Below are 26690 nucleotides of genomic sequence, written 5' to 3' on the forward strand. Positions count from 1 at the left end.
TTATTATTAGTATCCAACCCTTGAGCTTCTCGGGGCTTCTCGTTAGTTTTACTGCCGTTGCATAATAGTGTTCACTGGTCGTTGGATAACGCATTTAGATTGCGGTCTATAGGACAATGTCAAGGTTGTCATGATTAGTCAAGGCTCCTACTCTTTTCAAGTTGACCGTTCCAAATCTTTCGTAGCTCAGTTTTGTGGGGTTGATGGCTTCGTTTCTTTTCTGTAAAGTTAATTTTCTTGTGGGAACTGGTGAGCCTCAAATGCTAATTGGTAATATAGTTTACAGTTTGGTGAGGAAGTAACATTCTCACAACTGCGCCATCTACAGCACACCCTCCTGCTCCAATAAACTCTAGTATCTCAGAGGGCTTCAGGCAGTCCTCATTCCTCCTATAATTTTCTCGTCCAAGGCATTCTTTGCGTTGGCTTGTGATAAGGGGGTAACCAAGGGAACATGAGTTTCTTCCTCTTCCCCACTGAATCTACTAGTTATATTCAAAGATTATAAAGTAGAAAGAAAGGAAACGCCCTCATATCTCTAGGGTACTAGGTTTTTGGTAAAAAACCGAATACATTTTGGCCAGTGAAAACACATTTGACAATGAGATGGCGCTGAAAAGTTACTGTCAATACAGACAAACTCTTTAATAACCATCTTCTGTTTTATAATTAAGGGGCGCGAAATTCGGATTCCATTTCTTGTATTGAATTTCAATTATCGACTTTGTTGAGACCAGAAAACAAACATCCTGTTTTGTGATCAGAATGTTAGTTTTAATCTGAACATTGTTTGGAATCAATTGATATAATATAATGATATAATGAAATACTCTGTCAGATGTGCTATAACTATTATTTGCAATTTATAATAATTTACAAAAATTTGAAATGGACAACTCTTGTGATCTGCTATACGTCAAAGGTGTTATTTCTGTGCAATACGTTGTTTCGATATTATAAACTCAGTTGAATTTGTCATATCAGAAATTAATATGAACCAATATTCAATATACCATCATAGCATAGACATTTCTGTTACTCACATATTATTTACAGAATTTTCAGAACCACAATCCAAAAAACCTTACAGAGGTATAATAATACAAGACCTGTATGTTAGCCCGTTAGTATAGCTTCTTTAAGGTTTTTTATGATAGGTCCTTTCGTTTGCATAGAAAGTGTAGCACTTTTCTACACTGTGTGTAATTTACACTCGATTTTAGTATTCGTTTGCTGATTGGATTCACACCAGTGTAGAGGAGGTGTAGGTTATCTACACCTAGTCAAAAGGAGGTGTAATATTAGTGTTCTGTGGTGTGAAATGCAAAATTTGATATTAATGTCACGGACGTCACAGTAATCTACTTCAAAATGGATACGATTAAATTTAAAATTTGCGATAAGTTCATAAGTTCAAGAGGATGAAGAAGTAACACATCTTCTGAGAAACGTAACGATATTTCGAATTCGAATTATTAGTCTATGAGCGTGACAACCTAACGTCAGTGTTTTTTTCATTCGTTTGCGCAATTACACCGATTTAAAGTGCAGTGTAGATTACACTACACTGAGAAACAGACGAGAAAGGACCTGATTTCTTGGGATGCTTCCTACATACAACAATTTACGTGTATGAACAGTTCTCAATTGACTTGAAATGTTCACAGCACATGGTGTAGTCCGTAGTGTTTGCATACCTTTTCGCCCTGAAAATTTTATTCACTTTATGAAGTCCTCTGGCACTGAAAATAAAAATCAATGAATGACCGAGTCACATGTTAGCAGTTTTGATACTTACATTTCCATTTTCCTCAGTAAAGTAAAATAGGTTAATTTCGGAAAATCCATTTTATTTGAAAGTAAAGTTCTACCGATTCACAATTCTTCACCATGTAATAATTTTAAAACGATATTTTGAGGGTTTCACGAAAAAATTAGACAAAAAATTCAATAATCAGCAACTAGAACGAGCTAGATAAACAAAAAGCGGTATGAGAATCAAAACATTCAAAACCTATTCGATCAAAATGTTCATCTGAATTCTCACAAAATTACGAATTTATATTTTAAATAAATGTTGCATCAACCGTATGCACAAAATTGTAAATTTTCAAGATTCATGTTACAAAAATAACATGTTTCTAGAGTGACTCAATCAGTTACATTAGAATTTGACATCTTTGAAATTCATGGAGTCATTTGGGAAACTTGAGGTATTGCGAAAAAGGGGTGAAAAGTGTAGAAAAATTGGGACAGTACTGAAAGTGCTCGTGGGATTGTTCGTGTTCGAAGTTGTATTATTGCTAGCGTACTTTCCCTCATTTTTACGATGGGCAAGAGTGTGCGGATATCGAACTAATGATGACGACTCTGACTCATTTTTGAGAGCAATTTAGATTTGAGTTTCTTTCAATTCTTTTCCACTGTGGTATCCAGTATCTTTGTGTCGGGATTTAGAAATTAAAATTTGCCGAAAAAAACGAAAAAACAGATCACACATGATGTGCGGTCGTGTTAGTATCTATTTCATCGATGATTTTTCAACTTCGCCATCTTGAAAGTTTTGTTTAGGTGATGTTTTGTGAAACGATTTCATCTGATATTAAAAAATTCACAGATTTGAGAACACCCCATATATGATTCTACGAGCAATCGATGTTCCTACGCTACAGATTTCTACGAAATAAAAATAAATAGCAAATAAAACACTACAAGAGTTTCTGATGCTAATAATAAAATGATCTCCAAGCATTTTAAAAATTTTTTCAGTTCAGTTTAGACTGTACAGGGTGGGCAAAATTCGTTGTCTACTGAAGGGATCTCGAGAACTATAGCAGCTAGAAGAAAACGGACGACACATTCTCGAGCTCTTTTTTCTTGACTAATCCAAAACTGAAAACAGATCCAGCCTAACATTAATAGATTTTGAGTTATGAACGAAAATTTAGAAATTGTCATTTTCAATGAAGCTGAATAACTCGCTTTTTTGAACTCGTATTTGAAATACGTTGTTACATTCTACAGGCACTTTTTTATGAGGAATTCGAATATGATATTAGTAAATTTTTTGATCCAGTCATTTTCGAGATACAACAGGGATTTCTGATTTTTCAAATGTAAACTATAGTTGAAAGTTCTCTTACTGTGCTGTAATTTTTCTGCTGATTTCAAAAATGTATCATATGTCGCTATTCACATGAATATAACATAAGAAAAAAAATTCAATACTTTTCCTGCTTTTCGATTCACTGTTGAATTTTTAGTAGGCTAGCGTAACCATAGCGACCGTTGAAAATGCATTAAGGTTTGTGAACTTCACATAATCCTATGTGAACTCAACCTTGTATGATAGGAATCACAAACTGTCGAATAATTATTTCTTTTATATATCGAGATCGATATCCTTTAAAAGAGAGTAAAAGACTTTCGTCTGATTATTAAAGAAAAAAATTTATTCAATTATCGTTTTTCAATTCATGAAAGAAACTTAAAGAGTCAGTAATATAAATAAAATACGAAAGCTATCTATAATTATGATTTTTACAAAAGTAAGATGAAAAATAGGTACGTCTGTCCACGGTAGTATTCGAATTGAGAACCATTGTAAGATAAGCATGCCAAACATCGCGAGAACAAACGATGGCAAATTAATTATCGAAATATTTATTCAGCATTCCGTGATTTCAATCATAGAGGCTCAGGTTCACAAAATATAATGCATATTCAACGGTTGCTATGGTTACGCCAGCCTACTAAAAATTCAACAGTGAATCGAAAAGCAGGAAAAAGTATTGAATTTTTTTTCTTATGTTATATTAATGTGAATAGCAACATATGATACATTTTTGAAATCAGCAAAAAAATTGCAGCAGAATAAAAGAACTTTCAACTATAGTTTACATTTGAAAAATCGGAAATCCCTGTCGTATCTCGAAAATGAGTGGATGAAAAAATTTAATGATATCATATTCGAGTTCTTCATAAAAAAGTGCCTGTAGAATGTAACAACAGATTTCGAATACGAGTTCAAATAAACGAGTTATTCAGCTTCATTGAAAATGGCAATTTCTCAATTTTCGTTCATAACTCAAAATCTATGAACGTTAGGCTGGATCTGTTTTCAGTTTTGGATTAGTCAAGAAAAAAGAGCTCGAGAATGTGTCGTCCGTTTTCTTCTAGCTGCTATAGTTCTCGTGATCCCCTCAGTAGACAACGAATTTTGCCCACCCTGTACAGCTTCTAATTACATATTATTTATGGAAAACAGTTCCTTATAAAAACTGTATAGTATGAATTCTTTATTCAGTCGGCTACTGGTTCTATGCCGGTTCTTAAGGATGAGTACTGGTTCGAGGAATTGTTCCATTTTTGTTATTTGGTGCGTTTGTATCTATGCCATGGTCTTTATATGTGAGTGACCTGAAGTGGCTAGCTCTTGTGATAGTATTTTGTTTGGTGCAGTGGGTGGGCATTTTGAATTTAAGCTTTATTATAAATTATCAAGCCGAGGTATCTACAAATTGTTAAGTATTTCAGTGTAAGGGCGAATTACACTGTACAATTCAATAAATTAAAATCAGTTTGTTATGTTATGTTATGCTTGTTATCAAATATTTCAGCTTATTTTGTAAACAGTTTCATCTGTTACAATCCTCTACACTCACGGGGAGAAAGGTTTTTTTTTTACTGGGGTTTTACCCAAAGCTCATACACCAATTTGTATGGTACCCCGTTTACGCTTACCTCTGCTGAAACTGTATCTCATACACATGCTATAATTATTGTTGGATGTTAAAAATTGTAATGCTCTTTATCAAAAGAATATACAGGGTTAGAACTATTTACGGGCTGACTGTAAGACTATCGAAAGCCGTTTAAAATAAAGGGTGGCTTAAATTACAAAAAAGTAGTACACCAGTATAATCGCTATATAGGATTATGACTACACACCGAATTTCTTGTAGTTATCTCCAAAAACAAATGAGTTATGAAGAAACAATGATAATCTTGATTTTCAGTTTTTTCGAGATATCTCAGGAACCATCAGAGATATTTGAGAACTGTTTACACCCACCCACTCATCCTTGAATAACGCAACTTTTTCGTAATTTAAGCTACCCCTGTATTTATAACGGTTTTTGATATCCCTGTAGTCCCCCTCTAAATAGTTCTAACCCTGTATATTGAAAAAAAAAAGGAAAACGTGAAAACAATTTAATTAGAAAGACATGAAATGTGATGAAAAAATGCACATCTACAATCTGCGATAGATTCACAACAAAATAATTTTCTCATCGTAGATAAAAGGTAGTATATTCAATTAGATACCGTTATTTAATCCTCTATTTTCTCTTCAGCTCTCAAGACGTGTGAGAGAAAAGGCAAGAAAAAAGGAATGCAGGAGACGATTTCGAAGGTTGCTCCAAGCCTTCCTCGAAACCTTGGATTACATTTTATAGTCTTCGTTGCAGATTTTATTTATTGGATACCTCAAAAACGACCTTTTTTATAATACGTTTTCAATATAACATTGTTCGTAACGTTGTTTTACTCTTGATTGAGATTTGGAAAGAGAACTTTTGTTTTTCTTTGAACTGCTTCTTTGTTTTCGCACACTGTCTAAAGATATTAGGTTTGGCTTCTCAGGTTGAATCACTCAACTTTTTCATACTCCAATGATCATTATTTAGTCCATTGATTTCTTCTTGAAAGATCATTCTTTTATGTGAATGAAATGAAATATTTTTCAACTGTTTTTCCCATGAACATATGGTTTCATATCATTCAACTTCCATGACCCAACTCTCGTTCTTCAGCTGTTGTGATAGATGTTTCTCGCACTCTGGCAGCTCCTCACCTTTGCTCAGGCGCTAGAGGGGGAATCAGTGGAACCCCACGTCTGTCAAAAAACAGTGCTTACTTCTTCTAACGTAAAAACTATTGGAACTGATTCGCAGGAATTCTTTCGGACAATAAATTAATACAATATGAAGGGGGTATTTAAAGGAGAGCTGTTTTTTAACGGAATGTAGAACTTGTCGAAATAAAACGTTTCACCAAAGATTGCCTATACAAAACTTTCAAAATGACAAAGAAAAAAAAATGAAAATTATTACTGTAATAGATACGACCCTAGATCATTCGCTATCTGAATTATCGCAAAGCAGTGGAAAAAACTTATCTTGTGATGATTGACTCAACCATATGGTTTCGTTTAGGATATTGGCCCGTTCGATTTTTACATTTGAATGAAAATGGAAACTCGAATTGCCGAAATTTTATCATTATTTAGTTTCTCACACGATTTTATGAAATGGATCATTTCGATATCGAAAAAATACTCAGGACCAAGTGTAAAAAAAAATAGAATATTAGTTCGAAATCTCACCAATAAAATTCGTCTAAATTTCATGGTCATCACAATCTTCTTCTTGTTCGAACCCTCAAACTATAGTAGTAAAAATGGGGTCAAATAGGGTAGCAATAATAGCACATTGTCAACATGAGCGCTTTCAATAAACTATCTTCATTTTCTACTGTCTCAATTTTCTACCCCAAACCGATCAGTGATCATCTGATGCACTAATCAGATGACTCGATGTACTGACCCATCCATTGTCTAGTCATATGTTTATGTTTTGTTTCGTTTTTCCGATGCCGGAGTCACCGTCTCGTACTTGAAATTTAATGAAATTTTGTCGAAATTCTGGGAGTTGTAACTCGGCTATCTTAAATATTTTATATAGATCATTTTGGTGAAATGACTTATTTTGACGACTTCTACCTTCTTCCAAAAAAAGTCTCACCTTTGAAAACACAGCGTATACAGAATCAATCGAACTGGCACTTACTTGCCGACATCGAAGGTCCGTAGCGATAGACCGGTTTCGCTCTTTTTTGAGCTCGTCAGTACCGCACAAGCCAACCAAACGATACCCAATGAACAAAGCAGAGGACCTTCTGTTGAAAGCCATTGGCGGCATCGAAATAGTAAATAAATCGATGTGACATCTGCCATTCAACTGTCTAAGCTCTCTTAGACATGGGTACTCGAAACTACATATCTGCGTACATTTCTTCTCTCCGATTACAGTGTGATGGTCCGATTAATACATTATTTTTCATAGCCGTTCGCAATCAAACTATTCACGATATATACAGTTCTTTATTGAAAAAAACTTGAATACAATCCTACGACTTACTAATGTGTTGTATTTTAAGAGATTATTGGTATTTGAAAATGTATTAGTTTCTAGGAAGAGTGTAGAACTTTCTTCAACATCCCCTTCATTTTCCTGTGACGACAATCAACTGTGTTTTATTGAAATCGCTTTGAATTCTCCTCCTCGTGAAAACTTTTTGTCAACAGAAATTTTATCTCGAAGAAGAATAGTGCTCCTTCGACAGTGTTGTTTTTACAACAGAAATCAAAGTACAAATAATCATTAACATCTGAAAAAATGATTTAGTTCATGTTTTGATCTCGTTGATCCATCGAGATTACAGATTATTTTAATCTGTGATCAATATTAACACAGGACGAAACAAAACTGAAGATATCATTGGACTTTCTTTGGTAGACAGATAGAATAAGAACGAATATAATAACTTTGTGGTGCCGCCACGCATCTGATTCCATTTGTTCCAATTGCTTCCAAAAAATTGACGGCGATACTGTAAAATTTGTCATTGGCTAATCTAAGATCTTGCAAAGGAGATGCAATAGGTAATCGGAAGTACCATGATCAATTCGGTATCGTGGCTATCACAAAATTAGGCAATGCCGTGAAATGAATTTAAATAATTTAATTCTCATCTACTACCTCGACTAACTCGTGAAAGTATCTTCAGCACTTTCTATAACCTAGTCATTTGCACAAGAGTTGAAGTTATTTTAAATTATCTTTTTCATAATTTTAGCCATTGTCTATGCTACGCTACTGCTGTCAAATCGAGTGATGTCAGTGAGCTTGACTTAGCCTAAGATGTCATGGTGTATGCACTGATTAGATTTTGTTTTTCCCGCTTCGAAAATAAGAGAGAAGTTTCGTTTTTCCCACTGTAGGTAGCGCCGTTTAGGAATTGACAGTTGTGAAATGATATTTAAAAATAATTTAAATGCTTTCCTACGACTTGCGAATGTGCTGTATTTATAAGCGATTATTGGTGTGTGAAAATGTATTACTTTCGAGAAATATCGTACAATATTCATTTATTGAACATGTCGTTCAGTAAGTTCAGTTTTCTGTATGGACAATCAAGAACTACACCTAAGAATTCGGTGTTGTTGGACTATCACCCTTTGTTGTTGGAAATTGAGGCAGAGCCAAATCAGATGAACATTCGGGACGGATAGAGCTAACAAATTTATGGCAACTTCAGCAATATTTAAGCAATAAAGGAACTGTATTGAAAATACGTAATGTGAATTGTGAGCATAAGAAACAAAAATATGTTAATCTGTTCGAGTCTGTTCTTCAAATATTCTTCACAAGTATAGTGAAAATTGCGTTTCAGTTATATATTAAATATATTGAATATTTCGCCAATCAACTGTGTTTTATTGAAATCATATTGAATTGCCTTCCTCACGAATACAATTTGTCAAACAAAAATTATCTTGAAGAAAAATTGAAGTACTCCTTCGAATCCTTATATAGTGTTGAAATATCTGCAGGTTCGTTTAAGAACGGAAATACAAGTGTAAATCACAAATATTCGTTAACAGCTGATTCTTTGATGGATCTGGAACACAGAGATGACTGTAATCTGTGATCTATATAAACGCAGAACAAAATAAAGCGAGAGAGTATCATTAGATTTTCTTTCATAGAACAAGGATAGAACATAGTGGCGCCGATACGAAACGAATCTCTTATTTTCGATTAAGTCTTAATGACATTCAAAAATTGACGAGTGCATCACCATATTTTTAGACATCTTAACTTAGCCCTTTTCTACGTCATTACCCTCCCATTTTGCTTTGTCTTAATTGCGCCTCCCTTGATATATCTTCTTGTAGGAAATGGGCCTCAAGGGCCTCCTTGAACCTTCTACAAACTGGCATATTAACACAATGTAAATGAATAGATTACTTTGAACGGCAGATGTCCTCTTTCAGCTAGATAAACGTTGTCGCTGTAACAACCTCCCACTATCAGGATCAGCCCCAGTCTCCCCTAAATAACAAATCCTCAAGCCTTAAAACGTGGTAAAACAGTCATTAACTCATTTCATATTATATCTCGAATAAATTAACCGCATAATATTCAGTGTCTCATACACCATTCTTTTTTCTGATGCAGGCTGATATCAAAGAAGCACTTGGCAGGCTTTGCTCCAAGCTACCTAAAGAATTGGCCAGCGAATGTCAACAGTTTGTTGATACCTACACTGACGAGCTGGTGGAGATGTTGATAGCTGATCTCAATCCCCAAGAGGTTTGCGTTTACTTGAAACTCTGCACGGACAACAAGCCCGCACCTGAAGTGATGAAACCGTTAGAGAAGCCCGTAATGTTTTCCGGACAAATAGGTAAGATGTTTTCACTTATTTCTACACAATGAAAGATAATTGTGTTGGAGATGGTAGTGTAAAAACATTTGTACATCGTTCACAATCATAAAATGAATAAGTGACCTGCATGAGGCTAATACAGTAACAAATACTAACATCTATACTCTGAGATCGACATTATCCAACTAAAAACAGAGTAGTTCAAATGAGAGGTCTCATGAAGTCAGACTTAGACACTGAGAAAGTTAATCTAATATTAGAAACAAAGTTCACAGTGGCAGAGCAATCAATGAAATGAAAATTAATTTCGAGAGTCTCTTTATTCCGCCAGAAAAACAGAATATTTGAATAATGAATTTGAATGAGAAGGCTCAGTTGTAATAATGATAAAAGTTATTCATTCATATGAAACTCGAGAACAGTATTAAGCAATATGGGGTAAGCATAAATTAGGAATTTTAGATAATATATTATGAGTATCACAGGGGAAAACGTGTTAATATAATCTCATAAACGTGTTAACCAACTTTTTTACTAAATTGAGTTTGAGGTGGCTTTATATGGAAAAAGGGGTGGGCAACACAATGGTACAGTCGAAACGAGGGAAAAACGGTTAGAAAATGCGTTCGAAAATAAACGTCCAGGAGAAGAACATGTTACTTCGATTAAGCCTAGGGAAAAACGCAGTTCTCTGCATGCTCACATCACTCCTTTCCTTTTGTTTTCAACGTGATTATCAGTCAAACGTTGATAATATCATTATTTTGCAACCGTGATTTATTGCTGTGACATTGTGAGTTCCCAGTGGATTCGTTCTAGTTGCGGGCTCTTCGAGTTTTTACCATGGACTTTGCTGTCATCTGAGGATGATCTTGTTTGTCCAGAGACATCGCAATCGTCAAAGAAAAGTAAAGGACGGGTAGATGCTGCCAAAAAAATTCTAATTTTGACAAAACACCCCCGAGCGGGCTATCGCAGAAATACTTATAACGAAGATTGAATAAGAAGAAAACAGGAGGGAATAAAAAGACAAATAAATTCCAAGGGACATATGAAAATAAGTTGGGATTATTGCTCCAGAAAGGACCCCGCACACTTACTTAGGAAAAACGGGTCCAGTGAATTTTCCCCATTTTTACATATTATATTTATATCAACCTTAAGAACAATATATCAGATTTTTACGAAGGTCTTACATCCGGACGGATAAATGAATCTTTAAATTTTGATGATAGTAACAAGATATCACAGATATCCAAACACCGTCCGCTAAGTTAAGTTTCGTTATACAGGCTGCTCCATGAATGCAACTTTGTTAGTGACTTTGGGACCACCTGAGTTTTTCAAAATATGATACCATGATGTATGTCCACCTCTGTAAGAAGTTTCATTAATGTACAAAGGACAGTTGCAAAATTATTCAGGTTTAAATTCGGATTTCATACAATTTTTCTTTAAAACTTATCTGTAGTTGAGATTACTGTCAATTATTTGATTTTTTATGAATTCTGTAGGCTGCTTAAACGATTGGTTAGCTTTCCTTTCGTCAAGTAGTTAATAGTAATATATCCTATGTGATCATGAGTTAAAGTCCATTAAATAACCTCAGACTAATAGATAGAGAAGATGATGTCGATAAAAGAAATCTGGCTGTTTTGAAGCGTGAAGTATTAGAATTACCGGTAGTTGAAGTAACCCAATTAACGAGATTGTGCATTAATTGTTTGAAAGAGATAACTGAAGGAATCAACGACATAAATGATGATTCTACATTACCAGTCAAATTAAATACTTTGCGTCAAACTCCAAGTCATGCGTGCTTCATTTGCAATGAAGACGGTGGTGATCTTTGCAGGTTAACACTGAAGTGCAGAGTGAAAATTTTCATAGCACATGACATATATGTTAGTGAGAATGCTAGAATTTGCAGACACCACATGAATGAGGATCTTTTTATACCTCGTCCTCTCTGTGTTGCTTTATACGATACACCAAGAAAAACATTAGAATGAACGCAATTCAAATCTCTACATTTCTACAAAAAAATGCGCGAATGGCATGGAGAAGCCCTTAAATGGACGAGAAGGATTTTACTGATGAGGAATTCAAAGCCCTTTGTCCAATTACAAAAGACGAATTTCTTGATTTGTTTAGACAGTGTTTGCCAGTTCCCGAAGATGAAACTAAATCAAGGCACATTTCTAAGAAAGATCTTCTCACTTTTCTATGCAAAATAAAACAAGGATTGTCAGATGATTTATGTAAATTGTTGATAATTATTATTTCAAGTAATGAACTAAAACCTGAATAATTTGGCAACAATATTTTTATTATATATACACGAGTGAAATTTTTCACAAAGGTCGACATACTTTTATGGTATAATATTTAAAAAAATATACATCCTTAGAGTGCTCAAAGATACAACAACCTGGAATGATAATACTGTTTTTCTATATAAACAGATTTTAAGATAGCGAAATGAGGAGATTAGTCACACCGAATTATGTCCACCTGTACATATTCCTCGACATCAATCTCAACTACAGATAAGTTTTAATGAAAAATTGTATGAAATCCGAATTTAAACCTGAATAATTTTGCAACTGTCCTTTGTACATTAATGAAACTTCTTACAGAGGTGGACATACATCATGGTATCATATTTTGAAAAAATCAGGGTGGTCCCAAAGTCACTAACAAAGTTGCATTCAGTTACTTATACAGCTTCATGGAACAGCCTGTATAACGAAACTTAACTTAGTGGACGGTGTTTGGATATCTGTGATATCTTGTTATTCAGAACCCAAGGCATCTTGATGAAATTCTGAAAATTAGAAGAATTATCATCAAAATTTAAAGATTCATTTTTCCGTAGCTGCAATTTTGGAACGCCCTATAGAACAAACCGGATGTAAGACCTTCGTGAAAATCTGATATATTGTTCTAAAGGTTGATATAAATATAATATGTAGAAATGGGGAAAATTCACTGGAACCGCTTTTCCTAAGTAAGTGTGCGGGGTCCTTTGATGTTAATCATAACCTCTTTATTGTTATCGCCTATATAGATCCGTTATTTACTATAAATATGAAAATAATAATATTACGCGTATCTATTCTAATTGAGGTAGGAGTTGTGCTGTTCTAATGAGGTTGAATAAGACTCAAACCATGTCAGCATCTACTCCTCTTCTTCAATGGCACCCTGGATGATAGTTCTTGGCTGGTTCAAATTGATCGTACCATTTGTTGATTTATTATACTGACGGGTAGAGCTGTTATCGCCGTTACAGGCATGTTATTTTTTTCCGATATTCAAAGAAAATACCGACTGAAATTCTGTGAATAGTTCGACCGGTACCGACACCTACTAGGTTTTCTGCATATTTTCTCTTCGGATATCTCTTTCATAATTATTTTCAATAACTTTCTGTACTTACTATAATCTCTTCTAAGAGGGTCACTTGCTCTCCTTCTGTAAATTCTCATTCTTTCTCCAGGTCGTAGAACACTAGTCTTTTGAATTCTTGCTCGGATTTTCCTTGCCGTTTCGAATATGTTCTCGGTTTCCTCCTCATTAATTCCTTGAGCATTTCACCTTGGAAATATGGAAATATTCGTCTGTTCCACACACCGCATCATCTTATTTCATGTTGTTGTAAAGCCTTTTCATCAATGCTTTGGTCAATCGTTTGCTTCATATTGCTCTTCCAAGTCAGTTCAAGTGTGATTGCTAGAAATCATTTCGTTTTTCTACCTCATTTCCTCTACATCAATTTCTAAATTTTTACCAACTAAGCAGGACGGTGAAATGATGGGTGGATGTGGCTGGCATCTTTGGCTTTTTACTCCATCCTTGACTATGCTGACGAATGATATCACATCATTGTGCGAAAGGAAATTCGCAAGATAATTGTAACTGACGGGTAGAGCTGTTATCTTTCTTGAAATATGACTGGATTCTATTTATTTCCCACTTTTTTTGAGGGTTCCATTAATATCTGGATATGTTTCAGATACCAACGCAATCTTGGACAACACTTATGATGGAGTCATCGTCGATGTCGAACCTATCAGCAGGGTCGAGAATGTAGGAAGTGTGGAATGCTTCTTATGCAAGAAAGTGGTACAATTGTCCATAACTGAAATTAAGGATATAAATGATAAGGTTTGTAAATCGATGGTTTCCCATTCATTATAACATACAGTGCTAGTCAAAAGTCCCCCCCCCTCGTATCTTTTGAACGGGTATACTTATAATAATGAAATTTGGAGGGTAGAAATAAACGGATGTAGGCTTCTCAACTGGTCATAACAGGTGACGCAATAGTCATAAATGACGTCACAAGGCCACTGTGACCAATAATTTTAAATGGGACCCTATGGCAAGTGATAGCTCGTTTGAAAGGTATTGAAAGTACCTATTCAGTCATACCAATTTTGTTTGGGTTTCGGCTGATTTTGATTGATAAGTTGAAGAAATACGAAAATTATAGTTAGTTATAGTATTTTTCGTCTTATCAATTCGATGTCTCGAGCTTTGGTGGGACAAAGTTCTTCCCGCTGGAGTTCTTCTTTTTGTTTCAAATCACTGTTGAACATTAAAACATTACAAATCAAATTTTTTTTTCTGTAAAACAATTCCAGACTTTTGTTGTGGAATAAAAACTGGAAGGTGGCGAAAAAGTTGATCTTTGTAATTAACTGAGCATGAACTATACAAATTTCCCTAAATGTTCCACGGGGTGTTAACAAATCAGACTACAAATAGAAACAATTGAAATCGATGGAAAATTACCAAAGTTCTCGGACAACAAACGTCAGCAAAGTTTTAGGTAGCCGAGTTTTTTTGCCGATGAGCGTATTAAAAAATAAATCTGCCGAGCCACGATAAATGTTCACGAGCCGCCGCTGCTTAAACTAACACCGGAGTTAGATTATTGTTTGAAAAGTTTTTTCATCGTTTGCCTGCTAAATTACATTCTAGTTCCATTTATCTGTTTCAGCAAGCTGTCATCGACTTTATGAAACATATATGTCCCTTAATTCCGGATGTCAACAACGAAGACTGCTACAAATTTATTCAGAAATACGGCGATCAGATCATCAAATTTTTAATAGACGGTGTTGTGGCACCTTATGAGATCTGTTCCTTCATGCAACTCTGTGCAGTCAGAGAATTACAGACAATAAAAGGTGAGTGATTTTATCTTCAACTCTTGCGAAAATTCATGTGACGAGTAATCAGCAATTCCTAGAATAACTTCGGTCTCTATCATAATTACTCATCAAACACGAAAGTTCATTCACAGTACTAATCCTGATTCTGGTGCGCAGAATGCGCATTTAGGTTCGTTAATAGACCAAATGTATTCGATCGTTTCGCCGTTACAGGCATGTTATTTTTTTCCAATATTCAAAGAAAATACCGACTGAAATTCTGTGAATAGTTCGACCGGTACCGACACCTACTAGGTTTTCTGCATATTTTCTCTTCGGATATCTCTTTCATAATTATTTTCAATAACTTTCTGTACTTACTATAATCTCTTCTAAGAGGGTCACTTGCTCTCCTTCTGTAAATTCTCATTCTTTCTCCAGGTCGTAGAACACTAGTCTTTTGAATTCTTGCTCGGATTTTCCTTGCCGTTTCGAATATGTTCTCGGTTTCCTCCTCATTAATTCCTTGAGCATTTCACCTTGGAAATATGGAAATATTCGTCTGTTCCACACACCGCATCATCTTATTTCATGTTGTTGTAAAGCCTTTTCATCAATGCTTTGGTCAATCGTTTGCTTCATATTGCTCTTCCAAGTCAGTTCAAGTGTGATTGCTAGAAATCATTTCGTTTTTCTACCTCATTTCCTCTACATCAATTTCTAAATTTTTACCAACTAAGCAGGACGGTGAAATGATGGGTGGATGTGGCTGGCATCTTTGGCTTTTTACTCCATCCTTGACTATGCTGACGAATTATATCACATCATTGTGCGAAAGGAATTTTATTCGTATACGCTCACGGAATTTGACAGTAGATTTTAGAAGTTTGGAGAAGTAGTGGCCGCATTCACCCCTCTCGGGGATAGGAGAATGAGGTTGGAACTCTCCGGTCCAAGATAAAGAACATGGAACAATTTAGTTCCAATCAAGAATGTTTCCAAGAAGTCCTATGGAGGTGGTTACCAAGATATTGATTTAAATGAATTTCAGATGCCTACAACATCGAAACCATCATCCATATGCCATTCAACGAAGCTAACCGGCCACATTCGAAGCCTAAATTTACTGTGGATATTTCTAGTGCCTGGCTCTCTTCTTTCGGAGGAATGTTTACGCCGGACAGAATTAAATTTTATGAGTGATTCTTCATCAGAGGGTGCAATTCAATCGTTTGAGACTATTTTCTGATCGAAATTCGTGAATTACAGATATTTGTGGAAATCTCTTGCTTTCCTCTGAATATCACTGGAAACTTTTTATTTCATTGGTGCTTTCGGTTGTCTTAATCAATTCACAATCTTTGAAATTGTGACATCTATCCAATCGAATTTATATACAAGATAATTCATATTTTGTTTTTGAGGTAACTTTCGACGCTGTTGGGGTTTTTCTCTTTTGTTCATTACCCCCTTAACCGAAAGCAAAAATCTGATTCGCTCTAACTTATTCCCAATTCAATGATACTGTCTATCTATTACCTCCAAATGGTCTCATCTTCCTTTAGTGTGTCAAAGGAGACAATTCTGGTAGTAACGGTTTGTAAGAAAATAAGATCTGAAATGACGTAGCGGTCTGTGCGACCGGACTACGGTGTTTGTCTTTGTACTTAAACTTTGTTCGTTTTACATTCAGAGGGGCATTTTTGGACTCTGGATATTTTAGTTTGTACGTTTGAGACTCCTATGATGAGTGAATTATCTTCCACACCGAAAAAAGTTTTTTTTGGTGATCCAGAAACAGATAGTATCTTACCCCAATTTTATTCCTTCCTGATTTCGATGAAGCTGAAATAATGGAGGAAAGAGGAAATGTTAGAAAAATCATTATTTTGATAGAAAAATTAAAAAATTTCAACAATTGCCAAGCGTTGCTCTTGTGTAGGTCCTTCCATAATGAAGTGTCAAACCAAATTACGCTACTACGAAAAGCAACTATCAGCTGTTGAGTGTTATCGACTCAAAGTTGTGAACTTCTAAAAAAACACCCTATTATAGTTCTGCTACGTTACCATGCAAAATATGAAAAAAATCTCAAATAATATCAAAATTTTTGTTTGAGGCACAATTTCTTTCGCATCACAAATAATTGATCGCTGCCATAATTCCGAAATTCCGTAGGAACGAATTGAATTTTAAAAAAAACGCCTCCAATCCTAGCGTTCTTTCGAGTTGGCAAGCCTTCCTGAACTCGTTCATTGCTACTTCAATACATTCGTGAATTTCATTGAAAACAAATGACTCAAATCGTCGATCGGCAATCAAAGTTTTGTGAAACCCGCAACGCGCTCTTACTGTGATTATTGTGAAAATTTAAAAGTAAGAGAGGTTCCTAAGAAAAATAAGCTTGCTTTTAGTTGCTTTGTTTTTTACATTACTATCGCACAGGTGTATTTGTTACCGTTCGCTTTGAGACTCATTTGCATGGAAAGAGTTTTTCGTTCGATATAATTGTAGCAATTATTAATTTTATGTACGATTACCGCCTTATTTATTGTCATTTCCTCTTTATTTCGCATCCCCAGAGATTTCTTACTAATTTTTCAACATATATTCTGGGTAAAATAATATTCGAATATTTTCATAATTATATATTGCAATACTGATAATATCATGTTTGATTGTCGTACCTCCGTAAACGGAATATCTTCCTATGTAAATGAGCGTTTTTTCGTTGGCTTACGTTTATTTTTACGCATTATTTTGTTGTACAAGTTGTGGATTAGTGTTCTTGGTGGTGGATTCTTGATGTTGTTGAATTTCTCTGCACATTCTGCATGGGTAAGTTGAGCAAATTATTTTACTAAAAAATTTGTTGGAGGAAGAAACAACCTTAACAGTAAACATGCAGGGTGTCCCAGAATGAATGGATAATCCTTGACCACGAGATATTGGCTGCTCTGAAAAACCACTTCACTTTTCTGTGTACCACGATTATAAATAAGTCAAATTTATCAGTTTTTCCTTGTGGGCATATGAATATACATATATGCACGAAAGCATATGAAAAGCTCTTGTCATTGTTAAAAAAAAATCACAACTCGAATTTTCATGATAAAATGAATAGTTCATTCCGTGAAAGTTTAAGTGTTGCAGTATCCATCTTTCTCCGTGTTGATTCATCAGTTCATCAGCTTATCGTCAGATACATATTAAGAGCAGAAGCATTGAATTTTGACCATTTTGTTTTGGTGTAGAATTTATCTCGTTCTCTATTCCAATGGTAATAAAAAATTCGTATTTACACAAGTTACATAGTATTGTACCATATTTAAATCTGCATATTTTTGATATAGTTGGCGAGTTGGCGACTCGAGCTTTCGTACATAGTTTTTTCACAACTAACGCTCAAACATTAACTGAATGAAACATTCATCACATTTTATCATGGAATTTGAAGTTGCAATTTTTTTTTAAACGAGAGCACCTATTGATACGGTTTTCGCCATATCTATTGGAGTATTCCATATAGAATATTTTAGCACGAGAAAGCTGATATGTTTTATTTATTCGTTGCCGTGGTCCCCAGAAACGTAACTCGGTGCGGAAAAAAGCGCTATTTTGATAAATAAAAAGACATTCCCGCAGGAGACATATTTTTTTCAGCATTAACCATTCATTCTGGGGCACCCTGAATATTCTTCATGAACCTCCTTCAAAAGCAATCATGCTTCATAGCTTGACTATTTTTTTTTAACTGTATTTCATTTTCCTAGATATGGTTTTGCAAGACCCTGTAAATAAATGTATTTTAAAAAGGAGTCGTGTCAACCCTTGAATAGTTCGAGTGTCTCATATCTCACTTTGATTTCTCTCGGTGTTATGTTTTGTTGAATTTATATATTTATCACACCCTTAGAAATTTGTTTGAAAAATAATAGTAGGTCCCTTGATGACAATAGTTGTAATTTAATGTCAATGTGAAGTGACTATAAAAAAGACAAGTTTGAGATACACCGGAATTTTATTTACTGTGAGACGACTTAACATTGGTCCTTCGAGACGTTTTGAATTAGTTCTTGGATAGATATAGATCCAAAGACAGTTATGGACAGAAATTCGGAAGAAAATAATACAACAAGACGTAATGCAGGTATCAACAGTAGACTTGCCGATTGTTACCTATGGCCACCAGAATTTGGTTCGTCAAAAAGGAAGTCCGTCAGTGGAATGTCAAAGATTTCAGAAGAAAGTCATTCAAAACTGAATCAAATGAAAGGAAAAGATGCAGTTCTAGAAGCAGATGAAGAGGACAACACAACCAAAAATCACTCGATTCATCGAAAAGTTCTTCTATCTGCGGACGACAAACAAGAGACTGCATCTGTTCGTTCAGTATGTTCTAGACAATCGAACTCAAGTAGTGTTGAATTACAAAGACGAAAGCATGCTGTTGAAGTTGCAAAAATCAAACAAGCCATAGAAATGAAGAAACTAGAAGATAAATTACAATTGTTAGAGCTAGAGCAGAAAGTGTTTGAGACCCAGGTTTCAGATGACATGGAAAGATTTTCGGGTATATCATTGCATAGTTCAAGAAGTCAAAGACAAAATGTTCCAGACAATACTCCCAGACGGAAAATGGATGTAGTAGAGGAAGCTCCAAGACTGGCAATACCAGATAAGAGACCCGTGCGTTCTCCAGAACCATCCGACATCGAACGATTATGCCATACCATAAGTGAAGCGGTGAAATCAGTAGGTAGTGCTCCAAGACGAGATCGATTTATTGCACGCCAAGTTGTAGAGAAAGACATTCTTCACTTTGACGGTAACCCTGAAGAGTGGCCAGTATTCATCACACAATTCAGAAAAATTGCCTCATTGTGTGAATATTCTTCTGAGGAAATGATGATAAAATTGCAAAAATGTTTAAAAGGTGAGGCCAAACTAGCCGTATCGGGCATGATGATTTCACCTGATAACGTTGATTCAGTGCTGAAGATATTAGAAATGAGGTTCGGACGTCCTGATCTGATAATCGATGGACTTATATCAAAGGTTAAAGCTGTGACACCCATCAGAGAACATAATATAGAGAGTTTGATCAAATTTTCAAATCATATATCTTGTTTAGTCGCAACAATCAAATCCTTGGGTTATAACGAACATCTTCAGAATCCTACATTGGTTCGAGACATCGTACAAAAGCTTCCAGATATGATTAAACTTCGCTGGGGGGAGGAAGTTATGAAAAAACATGGTACTGTTGACCTCAGTGATCTCTCAGATTGGATTTCAGACATAGCAGCAGCAGCATGTTACGTGAGTAGACCGAGTTCTTCAACAATGAATAAAACGGAGCCTAGATCGAAGCCATTCGTATATTCTTCGACAAAACGATATGAGACTACTCTGACGACAGCTGATAGCAAGAAAACTGACAAATTGTGTACGTATTGTCGAGAAAAAGGACATTATATCCAAGATTGTTCAAAAATAAATCAAGACGATGTTGAGACCAGATGGGAGACTGTGACCAGAAGAAAATTATGTTTCTCATGCCTGAAAAACAATCACCAGACAATGAAATGCAGATCCAAACGTCAATGTGGTATCAATAACTGCAAACGATCTCATCATAAGCTCCTTCATAAAGATCAATCACAACAAAATTTCGAATATACACAGTCTACCCAGACGGAAGATCTAAGAAAGGAAAACGTTCTTGCTGTGGGACAAGGTGCGGCAAATATTCTTTTGCGGATGATCAAGGTGAGATTGTATGGAAAAAATGATTTTCTGGAAACCATTGCACTATGTGATGAAGCTTCGACTGTGACTCTCATAGACAAATCCATTGTTGACCACCTGGAAATAGAAGGGAATGTGGAATCTCTTTGTATACAATGGACGAATAATATGACATCGTGCTACGAAGATTCTCATCGCCTAGACCTTGATATATCGGGAATCCATGAAAATGCCAAGAGATTCACTATGAAAAATGTGAGATCTGTGGAAAATCTATCTTTACCTGTTCAAGTCATTAAGGAAACAGACTGGAAGAAATATCCTCACTTACAGGGCATTCCTTTCAATGAAATTCAAGGACGTCCGATGATTCTTTTAGGCCAAGATAACATCCGACTCACAGTGGCCAGAAGAGTTATTCAGGGTCCAGAAAATTCTCTACTTGCAACAAAAACCAATCTCGGTTGGATTTTACACGGTGATGTGGACAATCATCATGGCAATAAGGGAATTTTTCATTCCTTTCATATTTGTCATTGTGAAACTGTTGCTGACGACGAGCTCCACAAGATGGTGAAACACTCTTTTAGTACTGAAGCCTTTGGAGTTCAAGTAGCTATAAAATCCAACAAAGAAGACAGCAGGGCGCTTGATATAATGCAAAAAACTGCAAAACGAGTCGGTGACCGATTTGAAATAGGACTGCTCTGGAGGGAGAACGATATTCACTTGCCTGAAAGTAAAAATGTAGCCGTTCGAAGACTTATGTGTGTGGAAAAACAAATGCACAAAGATGAAAATTTCAAGAGAAGATACTGTGAGAAAATTGAAAGTTACTTAAGGAAAGGATATGCCAGGAAGCTGTCAGCTGAAGAAGCATCTGAAGAAGGTCCTCGTTGCTGGTACTTACCTCATTTTGGAGTAATAAATCCGAATAAACCAGCCAAGCTACGACTTGTTTTCGATGCTGCTTCAAAGTCGTGTGGGACTTCCCTAAATGAAAATTTACTTGCTGGACCAGACCTCTTACAACCATTGGTGGAAGTATTGATAAAGTTTAGACAACGAAAGATCGCCTTCTGCAGTGATGTTCGTGAGATGTTCCATCAAGTCAAGATCATTACTTCGGATCAATGCTCCCAAAGATTTCTCTGGAGAGAAGGAAATACCCAAAAACCACACGATGTTTACGAAATGCAAGTCATGACATTTGGTGCTACCTGTTCTCCGACTTGCGCACAATTCGTTAAGAATTTGAATGCCCGACAACTAACACAAAGACAAGATATTTTGGACGCTATTGAGAAGAAACACTATGTCGATGATTATTTAGACTGCACCGACACTGTAGACGAAGCCTTAGAAAAGATTTTTGAAGTGAAACGTATTCAAAATTTGGGTGGATTTGAATTAGTTGACTGGACATCAAACTCTAAAGATGTTATGGATGCTCTTTCTACACAAGAAGATTTTATATGCAAAGATCTTGATTTGGACTCTGATAGGTCGATACAACGAATTTTAGGACTTTCCTGGGATTCAAAACTAGATAGCTTCTGTTTTAAACTGAAATCCAACATTTTTGAGGTCGAAATCAGAAATGGCACAACGAAAAGACAAATTCTGAAAATAGTGATGTCCATTTTCGACCCATTAGGACTTATTGCTAATTTGACAGTACGAGGAAGAATCCTCATTCAAGATATATGGAAATCCGGAATTGGTTGGGATGATTCAGTCAAACATGAACAATATAAGACATGGAAATTATGGCTTTTGGATCTTCAAAAAATTACAAATATTTCTATACCTAGGTGCTATTCAACGAGTATTTCTAAGGCTGAAAGAGTAGAGTTACATATATTCTGTGATGCGAGCAAAAGGGCGTATGCTTCTGTAGCTTACCTACGAATGATCGCCCAGACATCAATCGATATATCTTTAATTTTTGCTAGAGCTAGGGTGGCACCGAACAAACCGATTTCAATTCCGAGACTCGAACTTCAAGCCGCTTTAATGGGATCAAGACTCAAGAAAATGCTGATCAAAACGTTAGAAATCAAAATTGACAAAACGTACCTATGGACTGATTCAACAACAGTACTTCACTGGATCAAAAACGATGGGAGTAAACTGGGACAATTTGAATCTGATCGCGTAGGTGAAATTCAAGAGTCAACAGACAGTTCTGATTGGCATTGGGTTCCATCCAAGTCAAATGCTGCCGACAATGCCACAAGAACCTATTTTGATGATGGAAATAATTTGGATTTCAATCGTTGGCATAATGGACCAGAATTTCTACAACTCCACGATGAAATGACATGGCCGATCAAGAAAACCGACTGTGGGGGAATTTTGAAAAATTCTGAAGATGAAGAAGATATTCAACCGATAGAATTTTTGGCCAATATTCTAGAAAATGATTCCTGTTTACCGGATATAAACCGTTCTTCCAAATGGATGAGGTTGATTAGAGCCACGGCCTGGGTGCTGGTAGTCGCTAAATTGTTGATTTCAAAACTTCGTTCCAAAAATAGTCAAATTATAGCAGAAATTACCACTTCAGACCTTGAAGAAGCTGAAATCAGATTAATCAAGCAATGTCAACTGGAAAGTTTTCCAGAAGAAATCTCTTTCTTAAAGAAAAGCACGTGCTTGAAGAATCAGAGTAGACTAAAACAACTTTCACCCTTCATGGATAAAAATGGAGTTTTGGTAGTGAGTGGACGGACTGACTTGGCCACACAAATGGAAATGACAACCAGAAGACCCATAATATTGCCATCTAAACATAGGTTGACTAAATTACTACTGCATCATTACCATGAACAATGTGCTCATCAAGGTATCGAAACTGTATTGAATACTGCTAGACAAAAATTTTGGATTATTGATGGTAGATCAGCCGTGAACACCACATTTGCAGAATGTAAAAAATGCCGAATTTTAAAAGCTAAACCTACAATTCCACAAATGGGCCAACTTCCGACATTCAGATTGACTCCACCAGCTCATGCATTCACATACACAGGAATTGATTATTTCGGACCCCTGTATGTAACAGTTGGACGTCGACGCGAGAAAAGATGGGGAGTTATTTTCACCTGTTTATCGATAAGAGCTGTACATCTTGAAGTAGCACACTCGTTATCAACGGAGTCAACGCTAATGGCAGTGAGACGAATGATAGCAAGAAGAGGACAACCTCTGCAAATTCATTCCGATAATGGAACTAATTTTAGAGGATCCTCTGAGGAACTGAAGAAAGCTGTAAAAGAAATGGATAAGGAGAATTTGAAACGAGAAATGTTAGTGAGAAATATTGAATGGAAATTCATTCCACCTGCTTCTCCCCATATGGGCGGTGCATGGGAGAGACTAGTGCGTTCAGTGAAAACTACATTTCATGTTATTCTAAATAATCAGATATTGAAGGACGAGCTACTCCTTACCATATTTGCAGAATGCGAAAAAATTGTGAACTCTAGACCAATCACGAAAGTATCTGTTGATCCTGATGACTTGGAGGCCTTAACACCAAACCATTTTCTTTTGGATGCTACAAATTATTCGACAGCTTTCGAATCTGAAAATGGAAATTTAAGGGGACAATGGAGACGAGCTCAAGAGTTAAGAAACTCGTTCTGGAAAAGATGGACGAGGGAATATCTACCGACTTTGACCAAAAGAACGAAGTGGAGGAACGATGGCAGACCTATGAAGCTACATGATGTAGTTATAGTTATAGATGATACCGCTCCTAGAAAATCCTGGAAACTCGGATTAATTGAAAAGATTTTTCCGGGCCCCGATGGAAAAATTAGAGTCGTTCAAGTGAAAACAGCGAATGGTTCTTATAAACGACCTGTTGCCAAGTTATGTAGATTGGATATCGAAGATAGTGGACAAAGATGATACTTCTGCCACGGCGGGGAGAAATGTTATGTTTTGTTGAATTTATATATTTATCACACCCTTAGAAATTTGTTTGAAAAATAATAGTAGGTCCCTTGATGACAATAGTTGTAATTTAATGTCAATGTGAAGTGACTATAAAAAAGACAAGTTTGAGATACACCGGAATTTTATTTACTGTGAGACGACTTAACACTCGGGCCAAAAATATGAAAACTGAATTGTATTGTATCATTTCCAATATAAGTGACATAAATATGAAATGATTATATGTATTATGGATTGATGTTTGCTCTTCAGTCTGCCATAGTATGCTCTAGCTCCTCTAGCATAGTATCTCAACCATATTTTGCACACCGCCTTCTTTGAAAACATGTATTTTTGCTAGAGCCGTCTTTATTTCACTCAATTGCCATCTGTCGCGAATGTAAAACAGCTAGGGCAAAGATTATAAGTATATTATTCAATCAGTATATGATGGAGTAGATGATATGATATAGAATATATAGAATCTATCCTTGTTTTATTTTCATAAAATATCTGCAACGGCAAATTTGAAATTATAATTTGAAAAATTACACTTGATTATGCGAAACATAATTTGGAATATTATATAATTGGTTATAAAATACACAAGGGTGAACGAAATTTTATTTGAACAAAAGCATGTATTTGCAGCGAAAATTAATTTCTTACGAAAATTTTTACAATATTATAATATAATTCTTTGGATGAAAATATTATATTTGTGTTCCTAGGGTAACGTCTTCAACTTTTAGTCCAAAATGATATTCAACATGAACTCTTCTCAACTATCTGCATATTATGTGGCAATAATATAATTTCCTCTCATAGCGAAAATAAATATACTTCACTGTTCTCTTGAACTCATCATCGCATATTTTCGAATTCATTTATGTTCCGAAATGAATTTACTTTGTCAGGAATACTAATATGTAGAACGGACCACATATTCATTTAATAAAAAGGTTGTTAATGTCAGGCTCGATTTCATTTGAAAAGAACCATCGTCCCCAGCAAAAAAGGCAAAATGAGAAGAAATTATTGAATAATCCTCCACTTTCGTCACTTCCATTCACTATTTCTGAGATGATTCTACTCTTAGGATGGCTGGGTTCATACTGCGATACTAAGAACTAACACCTAAGAAACAAAGATTATAGCCTAACTCTATATCTAACTCTCCTGAACCCACAATATAATCCACTGCCCGAAATACATACAATTTCGCAGACGTGATAAAAATCACAATACCAACAATAACAAAAATTAAATGAAATGAATTTAAAAAACTTTTTTTGACCCCTGCTGAAGGTATTTTTTTGATCTGCTCAACTCAGTGTTTCATCTTGCTCTTCTACTGCCTCCCTAAAATTCTTAAACGCCCACATAAGGGAACAATATGGCCTAGAGTACAGTGACTTTATACTCACTAGTATATAGTATACAGTATATAGTCACTGTAGCCTAGAGGAACGTTACTATTTCTGTGTTTCTTAGCAGGTGATAAAAATAACCCAAATAATAGTTCATGGTTCAGACTATCGAGTCAACAGCAAATAAAAAGAGGCAATTCTTTTACGCTTCAATAGAATAAAAATACTAAGGGCAATCAGTTTTCATAGTTATCTGGAATGTTTTACAATACCTTCTCGAAAATTTATTTATTTTTTCATAAGTAGGTAATCAATTTTACCTCCAGAGTTTTGAGACCAATATAAGATGAAATTTATAATAGCAAGTGTCAAAAAAAATCGTCGTCCCGACAAGTTCCTGTCAGCAATATTTGGTACAAAACCATATAGAGGGTGTACACTAACATCGAAAAGTTGGATTAATTCAAGGGTTGTCTCTATCTCTTCCTTAACGCTATGCAAGCAACTTTGTGAGGGAAGGAGAAAAGTCTGAAATGTATCCTTTAATTTCAGTTGAAATATTCGACTGTCCCGTCTGCGAAGCAGCTGTTTGGGCGATGGAAAAGATAATGGCGAATCCTAAAGTGGATCATGGCATGAAGCACGTATTGGAGAAAACATGCCGAGCTCTGCCTGCACGAGATCAAGCAAAGGTAAAATAATATAATGAGAAGGATCATGCTTTAACAGCTATACTACTATTAAAATAATAAGAATTAATTCAGATGCATGCATATCACCCCCTTGATATGAATGAATTGAGCTAGCCAATTTGCCATCGTCGGGCCACTGAATGGAGAATGAGTTTCGTCTAGAAAAAACCTGGTTTGTGATACATACAGAATGTTCCAAAATACTTCGTTTTGTCACTGGATACAAAAACGGTAAAAGGTTGTTTATTTTTAAA

General features: G+C 35.5%; 1 protein-coding gene across 2 annotated transcripts in view; it reads left to right on the plus strand.

The window, feature by feature from the left end:
• LOC123318420 (prosaposin) overlaps positions 1-26690 on the plus strand; it is a 69850-nt gene that overhangs the window by 29091 nt on the left and 14069 nt on the right. Inside the window, exons 9-12 of one of the 2 annotated variants that reach the window (XM_044905033.1) lie at positions 9306-9534; positions 13535-13686; positions 14525-14714; positions 26297-26436. In XM_044905033.1, the coding sequence (XP_044760968.1) occupies positions 9306-9534; positions 13535-13686; positions 14525-14714; positions 26297-26436 (711 nt within the window). The remainder of the gene's footprint in view (positions 1-9305; positions 9535-13534; positions 13687-14524; positions 14715-26296; positions 26437-26690) is intronic. The other variant, XM_044905032.1, reaches the window with a different exon arrangement.

The sequence above is a fragment of the Coccinella septempunctata genome, chromosome 8 (genome assembly GCF_907165205.1).
Source record: "Coccinella septempunctata chromosome 8, icCocSept1.1, whole genome shotgun sequence".
NCBI lineage: Eukaryota > Metazoa > Arthropoda > Insecta > Coleoptera > Coccinellidae > Coccinella > Coccinella septempunctata.